This window comes from Lepidochelys kempii, chromosome 1 (assembly GCF_965140285.1).
Source record: "Lepidochelys kempii isolate rLepKem1 chromosome 1, rLepKem1.hap1, whole genome shotgun sequence".
Taxonomy (NCBI): Eukaryota; Metazoa; Chordata; order Testudines; family Cheloniidae; genus Lepidochelys; species Lepidochelys kempii.
In genome coordinates this window covers 158,250,934-158,269,217 of record NC_136380.1, presented here as the reverse complement: position 1 = coordinate 158,269,217, position 18,284 = coordinate 158,250,934, and the positions used below count along the sequence as shown (strand labels likewise).

The 18,284-nt window shown below is 45.9% G+C and overlaps 1 protein-coding gene across 1 annotated transcript in view; it reads right to left on the bottom strand.

The window, feature by feature from the left end:
- The window catches only part of LOC140917186 (cystathionine beta-synthase), a 50,089-nt gene extending 32,465 nt beyond the window's left edge, over nucleotides 1–17,624 (bottom strand). The window contains exons 1-2 of the mRNA XM_078851229.1: nucleotides 17,557–17,624; nucleotides 8,853–8,959 (exon numbers count right to left, since the gene is read on the bottom strand). Of these exons, the coding sequence (XP_078707355.1) occupies nucleotides 8,853–8,959; nucleotides 17,557–17,564 (115 nt within the window). The 5' untranslated portion in view covers nucleotides 17,565–17,624. The remainder of the gene's footprint in view (nucleotides 1–8,852; nucleotides 8,960–17,556) is intronic.
- Nucleotides 17,625–18,284: the final 660 nt, after the last annotated feature.

The window sequence follows — 18,284 nt, the reverse complement described above, 5'->3', positions numbered from 1 at the left end:
GGCCGGGGGTGGGGCCATGGAGGAAGAGGAGAAGCAGGGCAGGGGTACAGAGTGGGTAGGGCTCCTGCATGTATCCCACTTTTGCCTTTTGAAAAGGTGGTCACCCTAATGCTCAGCAGTGTGTCCTCCACCATGCTGCCTGACAGCAGTTCTAAAATCGTGCTGGCAAAATACAAATGAACACATGGATGCCAGGAGTGGAATCATGGGAATTTTTTACTTTGACCCTCAAGTCCCAGAATTCCTGTAGGTTCCAGCAGGCATCCCATATTGCACAGCAAGAAAAATCTCAGCATGCATCGTGCCAACTGGCAGAACATTGCACCAGGAGATATCTGCCTAGAATGCTGCACGGTTAATTTGAAAGAAAGGCAAATTAACATGGATGTATGTCAGTTCAATATAATTAATTTGCTGCACTTTAGAGTGAACAAACTAATCTGAACTAACACGCACACTTCCTCAGGGAAATACAAATATGTCCTTTCACTGAAAATATACCCGACTTTCACACAGAAACAATAATTCAGCTTTACTCACAGAAAAGCAAAATCCAGACACAATACAAGGTACTTGGCTCACAGAATAACACTATCAGCATCAGAGACTGTAACAACCCAACTCTGCTCACAAGGGTCAGGGGGGAAAGACTCCATCTCAGCTTCGAAGCAAACACAACCTGGCGCTACTCAGCCAAAAAATAAACAAAAACAAAAACAAACCACTGGCTAAATGCATAGAAAATAAACCCTCACATGTTAAGGCACTGGAAACCATATGCACAATCTGACTGCCCAGAGAAACATCATAACCCCGTTCTACCGACATACAGCCAAGAGAGAAAAAATCCAATTCAACTCAGCTGAAAGCAAAGCAACAAAGGCCAGATCCACCTCTATGAATCAGGGCAGGAGGAGGGGTAGCTGGGACGGCTCTGCACCCTGGCAATTCCCCATGGCTGCAAGCTCCATAGCGGTTATGGCAATAAGGGTGCAAGTTAGCACAGCCCTAAGTAAGACCGTGCCTTAGACCATGCCAGGGGTCAAACCGGACTCTGGAAGCCCCTAAAGAGGGGAAGTGCAAGCCATCTCCTCCCTGTGCATGTGAAGGTGTTACTGGAAGGGCAGGGATGAATTCTCCAGTAAGTCTCTTGAAGTTAGTCTCCGTTTGAATGAGAATATAGTTGCACAAAACCACGGCCACACACTTTAGCAGAAAGAAAATACAACCCAGCTGTATTCACAGAAAAACACCTTACACTTGAGCAGGACAAGAGGCATGAATATTACGGGAAAGACAGAATACAAAACACCAAGTATATACGAAGACCTATATCTTTTTATTTGTGCTTTATTTCAGTGTGCATCTACAACACCACTACCAAGTGTCCGTACATGAGCTAATGATCCCTTTGACAGCTATCAGACTTCTGCCATTCCAAATCACCCACACCAAGCAGGCTATGTCTTACTGCCCACAATCCTATATGTCATTTATGGAGCTGATCCTATGTTACTTTAAAGACATTTTAAAACTCTTCATGGGAGGATTCTATAGAGATTAGGTTAAGGGAGCAAGAGGCTCAGGTTCAATTACTGCTCTGCCACAGACTTCCTGTATGACCTTGGGCAAGTCACTTAGGGTTAGATTCACAACCAAACTTAAGCTTGGTGATGCTCAGCATCATCACACTTAGCTTTTAGGCACCTGGTAAAATCACTGGGATTCACAAAGCTGGAGTTCGGCATCTAGGCTCCCTGTACAGTGAATGGGGAGAGACAGGCACCCGAGAAAGTGATGCATAAAAGCCAGCATGCTAGGTGGCTCCTTGCCGAGGCTAGCCCATGTGTGCTAAACCCTGCCCCTCTCTCAGGGATAGGCACCTAAATTCACAGTGCAGGGAGGCACCTCCCTCTGCTTGGGATTCTCAGCCGCAAATCCTCTCTTGGTGCTAGGCAGCTGCACCATTTTACCAAGTAGAAGAAGCCTCATAACTTTTAACCCAGTAGTTAGGGTACTCACTGGGATGTGGGAAGCCCCCCAGTTCAAGGTGCCCCTCTGTCGGATGGGGAGAAAGGATTTGAAAAGTGGTCACCCACCTCTCAGGTGAGTGCTCTAACCACTGGACTATGTGATATTCTGGTGCAGGGCTTCCTCAGTCTCTCCTGTTAAAGCTCTTGCACTGTGGAAGTCCTGGCCTTCCTTCCCCCAGCATCTTGTGTAAGCTTCTCATGCCTACTGGATCGGGCATTGCAGGTGAGTTAGATGGAGGAACACCTCTCTCTGCCCGGTTTGTGCATCGCTCTGGGGCATCTGGTGTGGGACTGCAGTGCACATGCTCAGAGGCAGATTCATAGGGGCCAAGAGAACATTTACTGCAAAAATTTAGGCATTGAGCGTGTTTTGGTGCCTACATGGGCCAGGGGCAGCTGAGCAGGGGTTTTGTGAATCCCAGTGAGGTCTGATTCTGGGATTTAGGCATCTAAGTTCTTTTGTGAATCTAGCTCCTAATCTCTGGGCCTCAGGCCTGATCTACACTACAAGGTTAGGTCGACATAAGCTGCCTTGTATCGCCCTAGCTGTGGAAGTGTCTTCACTTAAATTTGACTCCCACCGACGTAAGTGCTTCTCTACGCTGATTTAGTAAGACCACTTCCCTTAGTGGCGCAGAGTTACAGTCGATGTAATTAGGTTGACGCAGCATCAGTGGAGACACTGCATTGCTTATGTTCACTGCTATTGGCTTTCAAGAGTCCCACAATGCCCCACACTGACAGTACAATCGATACAAGCACTCCTAATGAGGACGTGCACTGCCAACACAGGAAGCCAAGTGTCCACACACACAAGCAACTCAGTAACTGCGGTGGGTGGTGGCTGTAAGCCAACGTAAATTAGGTCAACATAATTTTGCAGTGTAGACATGGCCTCAGTTGCTCATCTGTACAATGGGGATAATAGCACTGCCTTACTGCACAGGGGTGTAGTGAAGGTATATAAACACATGTGAAGTGCTCAGATACTGTGGTGACAGGAACTACATAAGAACCTATAACAGATAGATGCAATTAAAGAACGTATCGGATACAAGAATTGCTGCCTGGCCTTGCTGCCCTTGTAAAAGTGAAGACAACCTGATTCCGCCTCTGCAGGTCACCATCAGGTCCAAATAAAAAGGGGAAAGATGTAACTTATTCTAATCTTAATAATACAAAGCCCTCCATCCTTTTACTAACATGCCTGACATGAAGAAAGGAATAGGTAAACTCCTCACATGGTAAGAGACTTCTGTTCCTGCTAGACAATTGGACCACTCCATCAGCTCACAGACCCACTTCTAATGTAACTCCTATATTTATTTTGTCTTTAACATATATTTTACTGATAAACTCAGCTGTCAAAAAATATTAGCTATTTTCCTGTTGGGCACATGTAGGAGTCTGAGAGGAGCTTCCCCAACTGAAGCTATCCCAGAAAGTGAAATCACACATACCAGAAGGCTCATTGAAACTCATGCAATGCCATGTGAGGCAAGTAAATGCCCCCATAACAACGATGTGGGTGAAACCAGACAATCACAACACCCTTGAATGAACTCACGCGGAAAAATGATACAAGACAAAAACACCACATCCCCTGTGTGTGAACTCTTTTCACAAAACGACCATTCTATAGCTGACCTCTCAGTCCTTGTCCCCAAAGGAAACCTGCACAACACCTTCAAAAGAGGAGCCTGGGCACTTACATTCATAATTTTGCTAGCCACTGAAAATCATGCACTTAATAAAAACAGTGGATTTATGGCTTATTACAACAATCTCTAACCTACAGCCCCATGTCCTATGACTGCAGAGGTGTTAACTGGCCACTTCATCTTGAAATGGTCTTTTACAGTATGTGTTAGCTACTTATGCTAAGCAATCTGTTCCCCCCCATAGGCATAGGTTGACTTCTATATTGGGGAGGAGGGTGTGGCTCCAGTCAGGCCAACGGGGCCTCGCATGGGGCAGGGGGACAAAGTCCATGCCTGCCCACAGGGTTGCCATTTCAGACGGGGGTGAGGGGGTTTGCAAATTTAACCGTGATTCCAGGGCCTACTTAGGCAACTGAAAACTAGTGTTTTTGCAGACAATAACTTAGAAATATCTGACAGGAGCACAGTATCTAATTCCTATACCAAGAAAGAAAATTAAATAAATATTAGACTCACTCAGCTCTAATACTAACATGTTCTGACATCTTGTGGCAAGTCACTTATGGGATACTGGTTAAGTTTAAAATGCATCTGATATATCTATATACACAAAGAACATGAAAAGATGGGGGTTGCCATACCAACTCTTAACAGACCAATCAATTAAGGTGGGCTATTAGCAGGAGAAAAAAATCTTTTGTAGTGATAATTCGGATGGCCCATTTCAAACAGTTGACAAGAAGGTGTGAGTAACAGTAGGGGGAAAAAGAAAAGGAGTACCTGTGGCACCTTAGAGACTAACCAATTTATTTGAGCATGAGCTTTCGTGAGCTACAGCTCACTTCATCGGATGCATTCAGTGGAAAATACAGTGGGGAGATTTATATACACAGAGACCATGCAACAATACCTCTTCCCACCCCACTGTCCTGCTGGTAATAGCTTATCTAAAGTGATCATCAAGTTGGGCCATTTCCAGCACAAATCCAGGTTTTCTCACCCTCCGCCCCCACACACACAAACTCACTCTCCTGCTGGTAATAGCCCATCCAAAGTGACCACTCTCTTCACAATGTGTATGATAATCAAGGTGGGCCATTTCTTGCACAAATCCAGGTTCTCTCACCCCCTCACCCCCCTCCAAAAACCACACACACAAACTCACTCTCCTGCTTGGATAAGCTATTACCAGCAGGAGAGTGAGTTTGTGTGTGTGGTTTTTGGAGGGGGGTGAGGGGGTGAGAAAACCTGGATTTGTGCTGGAAATGGCCCAACTTGATGATCACTTTAGATAAGCTATTACCAGCAGGAGAGTGAGTTTGTGTGTGTATTGGGGTGGGGGAGTGAGAAAACCTGGATTTGTGCTGGAAATGGCCCACCTTGATTATCATGCACATTGTAGGGAGAGTGGTCACTTTGGATAAGCTATTACCAGCAGGAGAGTGAGTCTGTGTGTGTGGTTTTTGGAGGGGGGTGAGGGAGTGAGAGAACCTGGATTTATGCAGGAAATGGCCCACCTTGATTATCATACACATTGTGAAGAGAGTGGTCACTTTGGATGGGCTATTACCAGCAGGAGAGTGAGTTTGTGTGTGGGGGGGGCGGAGGGTGAGAAAACCTGGATTTGTGCTGGAAATGGCCCAACTTGATGATCACTTTAGATAAGTTATTACCAGCAGGACAGTGGGGTGGGAAGAGGTATTGTTTCATGGTCTCTGTGTGTATATAATGTCTTCTGCAGTTTCCACAGTATGCATCCGATGAAGTGAGCTGTAGCTCACGAAAGCTCATGCTCAAATAAATTGGTTAGTCTCTAAGGTGCCACAGGTACTCCTTTTCTTTTTGCGAATACAGACTAACACGGCGGCTACTCTGAAACCTGTCAGTAGGGGGAAAATTAGCATGGGGAAATAGTTTTTAGTTAGTGTAATGACTCATCTACTCCCAGCCTTTATTCAACCCTAATTTAATGGTGTCCAGTCTGCAGATTAATTCCAGTTCTGCTGTTTCTCGTTGGAGTCTGTTTTTGAAGTTTTTTTGTTGAATAATTGCGACTTTTAGGTCTGTAATTGAGTGTTCAGAGAGGTTGAAGTGTTCTCCGACTGGTTTTTTAATGTTATAATTCTTGATGTCTGATTTGTGTCCATTTATTCTTTTGTGTAGAGACTGTCCAGTTTGACCAATGTACATGGCAGAGGGACATTGCTGGCACATGATGGCATATATCACATTGGTGGATGATACGGGGGTAGGTGAACGAGCCTCTGATAGTGTGGCTGATGTGATTAGGCCCTATGATGGTGTCCCCTGAATAGATATGTGGACACAGTTGGCAACGGGCTTTGTTGCAAGGATAGGTTCCTGGGTTAGTGGTTCTGGTGTGTGGTATGAGGTTGCTGGTGAGTATTTGCTTCAGGTTGGGGGGTTTTCTGTAGGCAAGGACTGGCCTGTCTCCCAAGATCTGTGAGTGATGGGTCATCCTTCAGGATAGGTTGTAGATCCTTGATGATGCGCTGGAGAGGTTTTAGTTGGGGGCTGAAAGTGACCACTAGCACTGACCCAAGCACCCTTCAGTACTCATACTCCTGCCTCAGCTGCCAAGATTTGTGCTGCTCCATTTCCTATCCCCACCAGTGCTTGGGGCAGGACGTATACAGGAAACCAGCCACTCTCATCTGTGAGAAATGACACATGTGGAGCTAGATAAAGCCTGACAGCTGTGTAGCTAGTGCAGACATTCAGCACACAAATCCAGGCTCAATTCAATTTGAATCTTTGCTTTCCCGTTCGTCTTTAACATTTCCTAGGTGAACTCATGTGGATTGGTATGGCACGTTTGAAATATGCAGTGAAATATCACAGTAATAGCTTGAATAGTCTCCAATTCTGTTTATCTTGGCAAAAGTGTTAGTAACTCACGGGAAGCCTTACTTCCCTCCATCATGAAGTGGGAAGAGAGGAGGTTATTATGATTAAGGCTAGCATCTTGTCATAGTAAATTACCACTGTACCTGAGGGCCTCCTAGTTCAGCCCTGCAAGAGAAGCTATACAGGAAGATTGGGATTGCCAACTTTCTAATTGCAGAAAACCGAGCACCTGTGCCCCGCACCTGCCCCTTCTCTGTGGCCCCACCCCCATCCACTCCATCTCTCACACACCCCACATCGCTCACTCTTCCCCATCCTCACTCACTCTCTCATTTTTACCAGGCTGGGACAGGAGGTGGGGTACAGGAGGGGGTGAGGGCTCCAGCTGGGAGTGCGGGCTCTGGGGTGGGGCCAGAAATGAGGAGTTCAGGGTGCCGGAGGGGGCTCCAGGCTAGGGCAGGGGGTTGGTGTGCGGGAGGGTCTGAGGGCTCATGCTGGGGGTTCAGGCTCAGGTGGGGCTGGGGGTGAGGGGTTTGGGGTGCAGGAGTGGGCTCCAGACTGGGGTGTGGAACCAAGTATTTCGGAGTGTAGAAGGGGGCTCCAGGATGAGACAGGGGGTTGGAGTGTGGGAGGGGGTATGGGCTCTGGACTGGGGGTGCGGGTTCCTGGGTGGGGCCAAAAATGAGGGGTTTGGGGCATGGGAGGGGGCTGGGGCAGGGGTTTGGGGTGTGGGAGGGGGTGTGGGGTCCAGGAGGGAGTTTGGGTGCAGGAGGGGCTCCAGGCTGGGGCAGGGGGTTGGGATGCAGGAGGGGATGCGGGCTCTGGGCGGCGCCATGTCCCTCAGCTCCTAGGCATAAGGGCTGCCAAGTGGCTTTGTGTGGTGCACACAGGAGCTGCCCCTGTAGCTCCCATTGGCCTCAGTTCCCGGCCAATGGGAGCTGCGGAGACGGTGTTCGGGGTGATGCAGAAGCAGTGCACAGAGCCCCCCTGGCAGTTCCTCACCCTAGGAGCTGAGGGACACGGTGCTACTTCTGGGGGCCACACACAGCAGGGAGGAAGCCTGCCAGCCCCACTAACTGGACTTTTAATGGCCCGGTCAGCAGTGCTGACTGGAGCTGCCAGGATCCCTTTTCAGCCAGGCGTTTTGGTTCCAAAACCAGACACCTGGCAACCCTACGGAAGATGTATGAAGCGTAGCTGTGGCTGTATCGGTCCCAAGATATTAGAGAGACGAGGTGGATGAGATGATATCTTTTATTGTGCCAACTTCTGCTGGTGAGAGAGACAAGCTAAAGCTAAATCATCTGTTCCACCTTGCATTTTGCTGTGATGCTCGGAGTACCCTTCCCAGCCCTGAAGAAGAGCTCTGTATGGCTCAAAAGCTTGTCTCTCTCATCAACAGAAGTCGGTCCAATAAGAGATAATACCTCACCCAGCTTGTCTCTCTCTAATGCAGGAAGATGGGCAGGCAGGAGAGGCAGGCTGCCATCTTTAAAGGAGAAGGATGGTCCAGCGGTTAGAGCAGTAGCCTAAGACTTCAGTGATCTGCATTCCAGTCCCCTTTCTTTCTGTGTGACTTTGGGCAAATTACTCAGCCTCTTTGTGCTCAGTTCTTCATCCGTAAAATGGGGATAATAACACTTCCCTACCTAACAGGGGTGTGGTGAGAATAAATACATTAGAGATTGTGTAGCGTTCAGGTACTACACTAATGTGGGCCATACAGAATAGATTCTTTTGCACCGTTTTGCCGTTCCCCCAGGCTCCATCAAAGAACAGGAGCAGCAGTTACATCAGCTCTGAGATCTTCTCCCTCCAAAACTGCTGACCCTGTGACCCTGATACTCCTCAGTTGCACTCAGTATTGCAAGTGGCTGAGTAGCTCAACAACACACATCCTATTTTTAAAAAATGGAGATTAAACTCACAGAGTACGTAAGTTCGAGCAGTAACAAAAATGCAGCTGGGCAGTGGGGCTAGTAACCTTAGTAGTAAGAGTCTTTCTGCGAAGACCATCTTACTGGAGCAAGGCCGGGGTTACTATCAGTCAGGTGCTTGTTACACTGCAGTTTGAAATGCAGGCCACTATTTTAGCTCTGATAAATAACTGTAATGGAAAGATCTAGAAGTATCCCAGCTATGCCATATTTCTCCACCTTCTTTTCACACTTTCCCAACCCTTAGTTAGTTACTGACTCTCTTACAAAAGAGGCCTTGTTCGACCCAGCTTTTGCGCTTGCCACTCAGTTCAGAAAACCTGACAGAAGAGCAGTGGGCGTCGGATACTCACAGAGCTCACACTTCAGTCCATAGGCTTTCCCAATCTTGTTGATTCGAACCAGAGGGGTGCGGCCAACTTTCTTCAGAATATTCGGCAGGATATTTGTTTCTTCCGGCCTGCGTTAGTGGAGGCAGAAAAAAATATACTGAGGGTAACTGTTACTGCCATCCAAACCCACATAAAAAGGAAACCAGAGCAAAACTTGAGAGAAAGAGAGCTGCAGGAGAGGAGGGCTGAGGGAGATTTTGATTTCAGGACACGACCATTGCTAATTGCCTACGTTACTAATGATGCTAGGCATCAGTGATGGAAAACAGCAACAATCTCTGTCAATGGGACTGCAGGAGGGTGTGCCATAATGGTAGGAAATACCACCATCCCCTAGATCAGACGCACCGCCTAATGAATAACTTCATTTTAGCTGCCTTTGGGATGCGACTCGCAGGACATTGTTGCCCATTCAAAAACCAAACGTCTCTTCTTACTGCTTCCACACTCTTAGTTCCCTTGCCCTGTGACTGCATGCACTGATCAGCTGGAAAGGGGCTTCGAAGAGCCACCTGTTACCAGAATTGGCCTTTTAGCTCCCATGAAGGAAAAGCTCAGCTTTGGCTTTCATAAATAGAAATGTGTTGCCCCTTTCCTTGTGAAGGTAGCCTTGCAAATGTAAACTCACGTAACCTGATAGATAGGGCAAAAATAAATAAATAAATAAATAAATAAAAATAAGCCGGGCTTCAGCAGAAGGCTGAGATCGATCTAAAGATTCTCTCTCTCTCTCACACACACACACACTTTTTACATAAAATAAGCCAGTTAAGGGTGAGGTATAGCCCATCCCACAGCACCCTTATACGGGATCTGCACAGTGAATGTGAGCAAGAAAAGTTGAGGCCAGCAGTGTGTGTTAACGTTTTCAGTTGTCTGTGAGCCAGTTGGTGCTCACCCAGCCATACTAGGTAGCTAAGACCCACTCACAGACATACAAGGGAAGGCTGTAAGCAGTCAGGTAAGTCTCACCCATCTCAAGAACCTAAGGAGACTCATTCCCCAGCTGACCAACTCGACCTCTATCAGAAGGGAACTGCTTACCCAGCAAGCCACTGCTGAGAGGAGAGGCTGCAGGACAGCTCCTGCCACCACTGTTGCTATTTTGAGGAAAAGCTTCCAGATAAGGGAGTTAACTAGAAATGGCTAAGCACAGTGGGTCATGAAATACTGGGCCAGGATGGGGGCAGAAACATGGATTGATTTTTTTTAGTAAGGGGAATGTAGTTTATACAAGGTATGGCCCATGCACCATCTGCGGAGGCTGAAAACTTCTATAGAAGCCCTTGTTGAAAGTTTGCCAGCACATCACTGTGTGTGTGCAGGAGGTATGTGAATCTGAACTTTTGGGCCCACCTGTCATCTATTCTTCTTGGGCTCTTTTCCATGATACTAACTGAACTGTGGCTACACAGGCGGGTCAAAGTTCCTAGCATCATTGATTGGAATGAAGCTGCCCATGCTGACTTGCATAGTGCATGACTTCCCCCTCAGATGAAACAGTAGATGTACCCATCTGTATAGAGTAATGAATTTCCCTTCCCCAGCTCCTTCACTGGGTTGCAAGTGGGTGGAGTTAGAGAGAGGCCAGGAAATGGAAAGTAAAAAAAAAACCTGTTCAGCTGGTATGAGGCCACCTGTAGCCTGACCTGGAGGAGCCATGCACTCCCCCAGAAGGGCTCTGACTGCATTAAAGGATTGGAGGGTTTAAAGACAATGCTGTCATAATTCAGCTACTCAATACTTCAGATACATCCCCAAAGAGGAATTCTTTGAAATTCTCATGCCACAAGGGTATGCGAGTAAAATCCCAACAAAGGATTGCTGCTCACAGGTAACAAGATTTTAAATAGATACTCCAGACCAGAATTAGTCTCTCATTCACACAAATCCAGAGCATTAGCTAGAGAATCATGTGTTTATTAGCATCAGACTCACTCTGATAACTCACTTGGAATAAGAGTGCACAGGTGAATCTGGAGTGCACAGGTGAATCTGGAGTTCAGTGCCCTTTAAATGACTGGTTGTGCCTTTATTTGTTGGTCCCATAAAAAACATCAGTCTTGTCAGCTTTTTCTGCCAAGACCCTATGGCTGCAAACTCTTTGGAGTATGTCTTCACTTTGAGTTGGGGGTATAATGCCAAGCTGGAGAAGACATACTCGCACTAGCTTTGAGTGAGCTGTTGTGCTAAAAATAGAACATAGCCATGGCTGTACGAGCAGTGGGAGGGGCTAGCTGCCCTGAATATGTACTCATTTTGAGACCATAGACATGTACTTGGTGTGGCTAACCCCTCCTGCTGCTCACGACTCTGTGGCTACACTATTTTTAGCACAATGGCTTGATCAGAGCTGGCGTAGGTATTTCTTCACAAGCTACGAATCACACCCCCAGCTCCAAGTGTCGATATACCCAAATCTATGCCCTTAGCAGATTAAGGCGGTAGTATGCCTGTACTGAAAAGTTAAGTAGCAAACCCCAAAAACTTGTGTCAAGTATTTTTTTTTAAATATGTGAGTGTCAGTCCCCATGTCTATAACACAAACAGAGCCAGAGTTTTATCTAGTGTCAATCAGTTTAAATAGAATTTTGCCAGTTTACAGCAGTTTAGGACCTGAACTCCCTTTGTTCAGAGAGAAATATTTATCCTATCATGTAGCAGAGAACTCTGATTTTTCCACAAAGGACTAAATTCTGCTCTGTTAGACTGGTGCAATATAGCCTTCCAGCCTGAGTTTATCTGTTCAGCTCCAGCGGAACTAGAGTATGTCACTGCGACTAGGCAAATGACACACATTTAAATGGCCTTTGGCCAAGTAGATTGGCAGTTTATGTCCTTGGACCTTTTACTCTTACAGAAAAAAAGATCACTCAAGGGGTGTGTTTATTGAATCCATGTCTTAAAGCAGAGCTGAGCCATTGCCTTGAGTTGGTCTTCTCAGTACTTTTCTTCTGAAGAGGGTAACAATCCAGAGTTGTTCACCTCCCATTCAATTTCAGATATACAAACACACCCCGTATTTGCAATTGTGATTTGAACTCTGAACCCATGTCATCCTTGAAATACCCAAAATGTATATGGCCTGTTGGTGATAAAGGTAGTAAATACAGATTTACTTCTTCAAAACTGACAAATATTGTTGCATTTTTTTTTGCACTCTATGGATTTGATCACAGCTCCATACACTCAGTACTTGATATTTAAAATGTGAGTTGTCTTGGTTAGTCATGATTGGTCCCAAAAGCCACAGGCTTTGTTTCTGTAGTGAGTGTGCATAACTCCTCTTACCAGGAGAAGGGCTTGAAGATGCTCTGAGGGCTTTGAATCTCAGGGAATGGTGACCATATAGTAGAAGAGAGCAGATAAGGAGGGTTAGGAGATCCTATACAGGCCCCAGAGACCTTACCCAATGCATCATTCTTAGAAAAGAAAACGCTACAGTAAGTTTATTGGTGAGTGCAGAGTTAAAATTTAACTTTGTTTGTCACATACACAAAGTAACTCTGTGTGATGCATGAATAGTGTGGTCAAATCCTTGTCTGGCTTATTTAGCTGCCTCTGTGCCTTGGCTGGTGTTTTGTAGAATTAAACAGCATCCTTTATAAAATATACTGACTGCCTTTACTAGTGACCAGCAGTCAGTGAAGAGAAACAGTCACAGCAGGAGAAAGGGGGAAATTTGTTAGTTAAAAAGACATATTTAGGCCCCAGACAGACACAAGGAATCATTCACAGGCCTAGCCCATGGCTTCTCTCAATGAGTTCATTGTACAGCATGGTTCATTGTACATCAGCTCCAACATGGATTTGTCATGGCACTTCTGCTACCTATAAATGTTCCAGCATGGGAGCTCAAAATTCACATTCCAAGAGTAAAACAACTGCTCAAATGCTCACGTCACACAAACAGCCTTCGTACCAAGGACTGAACTAAGGCCCTCCAGAGCTACAAGCACGAGTTCCTACAGTTTAAGCTAAAGAGCTTTCACCATAAGAGCTGTAATAGACCTATACCCTCTCTGGTTTGGCCCAGACTGGGACACGTAACACATGCTGACTAGTGGGTTATGTTTGCAGAAAGCAATACAGGAGAGGTGCAAGCAAGGCCAAAGTGAATCCACTTTTCAATTCAAACCAATACTTGTGGATTATATTTATATATACACACACACACACACACACACACACAGAGCGCCATTTTCACTCTGCTCCAGAAATCAGTGACAAGGATCAGAGGGGAGCAGGTATGGTCAGAAGACTTTACCAGCAGTCAAAAACTGTCTGTGTGGCAGGGAAATGGACACTCCTTACTAGGGTGACCAGATAGCAAATGTGAAAAAGTGGGACAGAGAGTTGGGAGTAATAGACATCTATATAAGACAAAGCCCTGACCCATGGGTGGCAGGTATAATAGGCCAGGGGAGGCTCTGCCTTCCCCAGCAGTGCTGCTGGACCCCCGGTTGAGGGGTTTGGCACAAAGTTTTTGCTTTATTATGCCCCAGGCAGGATCCGGGGTGGCTAAGGAGGCCAGCCCCAGGCTCTTCAAGGCGGGGGAGTCTAGGCTCAGGGCTTCCAAGCTCTTTGTGAAATGTGTGAGCCTAAAGGATCTCTGAGAAATGCCTTTGGTTCACTGGAATGGCTGTTGGGAATATTGCAGTATCACGCATTTGGTTTCAGTTCTGTGTCTTAGTGGAACCGAGAGGGTTCCACTTCAGAAATCCTGCTTTTACTTTGTGAGGAATGCTACTGTATAAAATGCCCAGAGGAAAACCTCATCATATCAGGATGTGAGACTTGATTGGTCATTAACTGGATTATATGAAGCAGCATAACTGGCTCAGACAATGTAAGAACCAGCTCAAACCTGTGCCGTTCTGAAGCTTTAGGTAATTACCCACTTCATCCGATCCAAGATCTACTCTTCCTTTTCTAATCTCCCTCACAATCTATACTGGACTCTCAGCAGGTCTGCAGGTTTGCAACACCAGCTGCTAGCTGCAGTTCTTGAGACTGCCCAAGGATCAGAACTGCACAATGTATTCTTGGGTATAGAAATCCAGAATGTAGTCTGTAATTAGACATTTACGCCAAGGTAAAAGAACATAAGAATGGCCACACTGGGTCAGCCCAAAGGTCCATCTAGCCCAGTATTGTGTCTTCTGACAGCAGCCAATGCCAGGTGTCCCAGAGAGAATGAACAGAACAGGTAATAATCCAGTGATCCATCCCCTGTCACCCATTCCCAGCTTCTGGCAAACAGAGGCTAGGGACACCATCCCTGCCCATTCTGGCTAATAGCCAGTGATGAACCTATCCTCCATGAACTTATCTAGTTCTTTTTTTAACCCTGTTATAGAAATACCAAATATCCCTGGAGAGTGTGCTATACAAAGGTGTATATTAGTGCAGTCTGAGTAGTACATATTTTCTTTAATTATAAAGAGTGCCGTGTTTCCGGAGGAATCAGGGCAAGTTGGAATCTGGATAGAGACACAGGAGTACACTTGGGTGGAAGGGATCCAGAATAGTTTTGCAAGATGATCATTTGCACATGTGCTTCATTTTCTCATTCAGATTTCTCCAGAGGTAGCATATGTTGCCAAAGAATAAGTCATTCCCAGTCAGCATGCATATTGAAAAGAAAACTGATTTGACTGAAAGAGCTGCTCCTTTAGTCACTAGGCATTCAGCAAATAAATAAGATAATTTAGGGACTATATTTCCAAAGCATTGTTTAATCAGGTGGCTAAATACATCACAGTTAACGGCAAAGGGTGGAACAATCTCCTTTGTTAGTCATTCAGAATTTCTCACTGGTATTCCATGTTTTCAGTTTAAAGATGGAAGGAGGGCTTTGACACCACATTGCACTGCCACTGGCAAGAAAGGCAGGAACAGTTGCAAAGTTTCAGAAGCAGTGTAAGAAACGTGAGATTTTCACTATCTCTGAGCAACATGTTTTAACAACATGCAGCTCTGATACTCCCGGAACTCTGTAAAACTAATTGATATTGCCTAATAAATCACATGGACACTCTAAAGGAGGTAGCTGCTCGCTGGGAAATAGGCTTTGGATATCACAGTCACAAAAAGCACACATTAAAAAATTGTTTTGCATCACAAATTTTAAGAAACCCAAGTAACAACAGTCTAGAGGGTCTTTCTTTGTTCAAGCTGTACTAGTAAAGAGAATTGCCTCACTGTCAAACAGCAACATGTAATTGCTTTCCATATGGAGCAGCCTTATTTCAGATTGCCATTTGAGGGGCACATGATCTGTCATGGTACTTTATATTAGGATGAGAGACTGCCTCAAACTGCAAAATTCAGATACAGATGTCCCCAAAGTTTAGAAGTGTTTGAATGACGGGTTCCAGATTGGGCCCATCATAGACACAGGCCCAAGACATTAGTTTCTGATCCAACTAACGGTGGGCTATGTGACAGTTGCTAGGACACCTTCAAAAATTCATTGAGTCCATCTATCCTGCAAGGACAGGAAATGCTGCCCAGTCAGAAGATGTATCAAATCCTGTATTGATATTACCTTTGGTCTTAGGCCCACCAGTTGTTCAGAGTTAGACTTGGGGACTGGTAGTCTTTCTGGACTTTTGGGGAAGCTCTTATTTTCATAGGTCTGTCTGGGTTGGCTTGCAGGACCATTAAAGAGCCACACATTTCTTTTGGGCAGAGCTGCATTAGCGAGTTACATCAATATGGCAGGAAACAGAGAAGGAGGATGGGACTGGGGACATGGCACTGGAGGACTCAGGAAATGTGGATTCAATCCCTAGCTCTGCCATAGCCTCCCTATGGTCTTGGGAAAGTCACTTAATTTCTGTGTGCATCAATTTCCCCATCTGCAAAATGATAATACCTCAGAAGGGTGGGGTGGGTTAACACCTAATAAATTAATGTTTGTAAAGTGCTTGAGATCCTCAAACAAAAAGGTAGGAGTGAAAAGTATTAGTAATTATTTTATGTTGCCTCACATCACCGCCACTTGGTGTAGACCAAACAAATTCTACCACATGGAAAAGGCACTCATTCAGAGAAGCATCTTGCCCTTTTTCAGTGCAATCAGGGCAAGTTTGCTGGCCCTGGGTGCATGATTTGGGGCACAAACTCTGCACTATTATGAGCCTAGGTCTGTAGAGATTCTTGGTCTACCACAGATCCTTGAATCTTACTTTGTAGATCCACTTTATCATAGGGTGGACTGGCCCTTTAAGGGATTTGGGCTCAGCCTCCCCTATGCCTTGTCATCTGGTCCCAAAGGTTGGGTTTGGGTTGGGTCAGATTATCAGGAATCATGTCATGGTAGGCCAAGAGATGGGGCTTCCTCTCAGATGAAGCCTACTCCAGCAGAGAGTGGGAGACCAAGGCCTAGGAAAGACTTAGGGGAGGTCTCTCCAGAGAATCTGAGTGGGCCTGACAGAGTTCCCCTGGTCAGAGGGAGCTTTGAGAGACCCTGGGGCCTGAAGCCCTGACACAAGGGCAATGAAGGCGAAAGACTTTCAGAGAGGCTTTTGCAAGGGATCAAGAGGGGATCCAGGGTCTGAAAGGATGGAGCTCCCAGCTCAAGCCTGGTGAAAGGGACTGGCTAGAGCTACCTGCCACAAAGGACCAGAGCAAAAGTATGATGAGGGAGGAGGCTGAGGAAACATCAGACAGCAGGACCTGGGATTTGGAAAGAACTTGTGAGCCCAACAAAGGACTGAACAAACCATGGAGTGGGGGAAGCCTGGTTTGGATTTGAGATATTTGAACTGTGATACTTTAATAAACGAGGCCCAAGAAGAGGTGTTATTTTTCCCACATGAGAGTCTGGGGACAGTTATTGGGAAGCCCCAAAGGGGGAAAATGAGGCAGTGACAAGGTCCAACACTGGACTGGTAAGACATTGACACCCTTCTCTATGGCAAAGGAATGCTAGGGCTGTGGAGTGGCTGCCATAAAGTGGGCCCTGCTCGCATGATGCAGCCTGTGGGATTGGGAGAATAGATTCCCCCTTCCTTCCTGTCAAGTTACTTGGTCTGGGCACCGGAGGAAGGACTGTTGCCTTGATACTGATCTGAGGAAACTGAATATTCCTTTACTGCCTGATGGTGCTATCCTTACTCATGCTGAGTTCCAGTAGCTTACTCCATGAGTAGTCTTACTGAGTTCAGTGGGACTGCTCCCAGAATAAAGTACCCCTCAATGAGAGTAAAGGTGACCGAACTGGGCCCTTAGTTAACACATTAACAAATCTATACAGAGAGGGTGGAAACAATAGGTTAGAAGGCTCTATATTCATTATGGCTGCAGTCTCCAAAAGTGCCCACTAATGTTGGGTGCCTTGTTTGCTGGTGCCTAACTTCAGATCCCTATGGGTCTGGTTTGCAGGAGAGCTGCTGGGCAATCCGGAATTGAAGTCAACCCTCGTCATGGTGAAAGAGAGGGGGCAGTCATGAGTGGACAGGAAATATTAGTGGATCAGAGAACCCCCTTTTGGGAAAAGTAATAGCAGTTTTTAGACATAAAATCGTGGCTTTAAATGATGAATTCTGACTACGAACGTTCTAGTGGAACCTTGAGGCACAGAGCGAGGCCCTGAATTTCCTGCAGTAGGGAGGATATAAAACAGTCCAAACATAACTAGCACAAGAGAGTTACTTACAAGGGCATGTGGGAATGAGGCGACTTGGAGATGGGCTTCCCTGGCTTCCATGTGCACTTACTGGGCAAGTTGGGAGGAAGCCATGTGTAGTTGGTTTTGGTTTCCTGATTTTCCTTATCAATGCCATTCTGCAAATGAGAGCTCTTGATCTTCCTGTTCAGTGTGGACACAAAAGCCATCTTGAGCTGAGAGGAAAAGAATGGAAAAAGCAACCATTAGAATCAGGGAGCTTGATTTTCAATGTTGCGCGTGTATGCTGGGTGACCAGTTTGCACGGGGGCACTCGAGCTGATACACAGTCACCTCCGTGCCGAACTGTGTGCCATAATTTGAGCATCCACATTTGGAAATAGGCCCTCAATTCTTCAGTGCTATCTAGCCTAGGGGAATATTTTTCACCATCACAATTAAGGAACTGAAACCTCAGTTGTAATCAATCATAGTACAGTTGACAATGTCAGTGGGAAAAAACCAAACCAAAACATGGATAAAAAAAAAAACTACAGAAAAGCCCAGTGACTCCTTCAGTCTAGAAACCAATATTCCAAGACTTATAGTAAGTAAGCCACCTGAGGATGATTTCTGTAGAAACCTGATTGTCTGTTCTCTATGCCTCCTAAACTAACAAATCTTCCCCCCTCCCTTGAATCTGTTTGCAGAGATCTGACATTAATGTGTAGGACCCACTGCCACTCCCACTGAAGTCAATGTGAGTTTGGTCATTGATT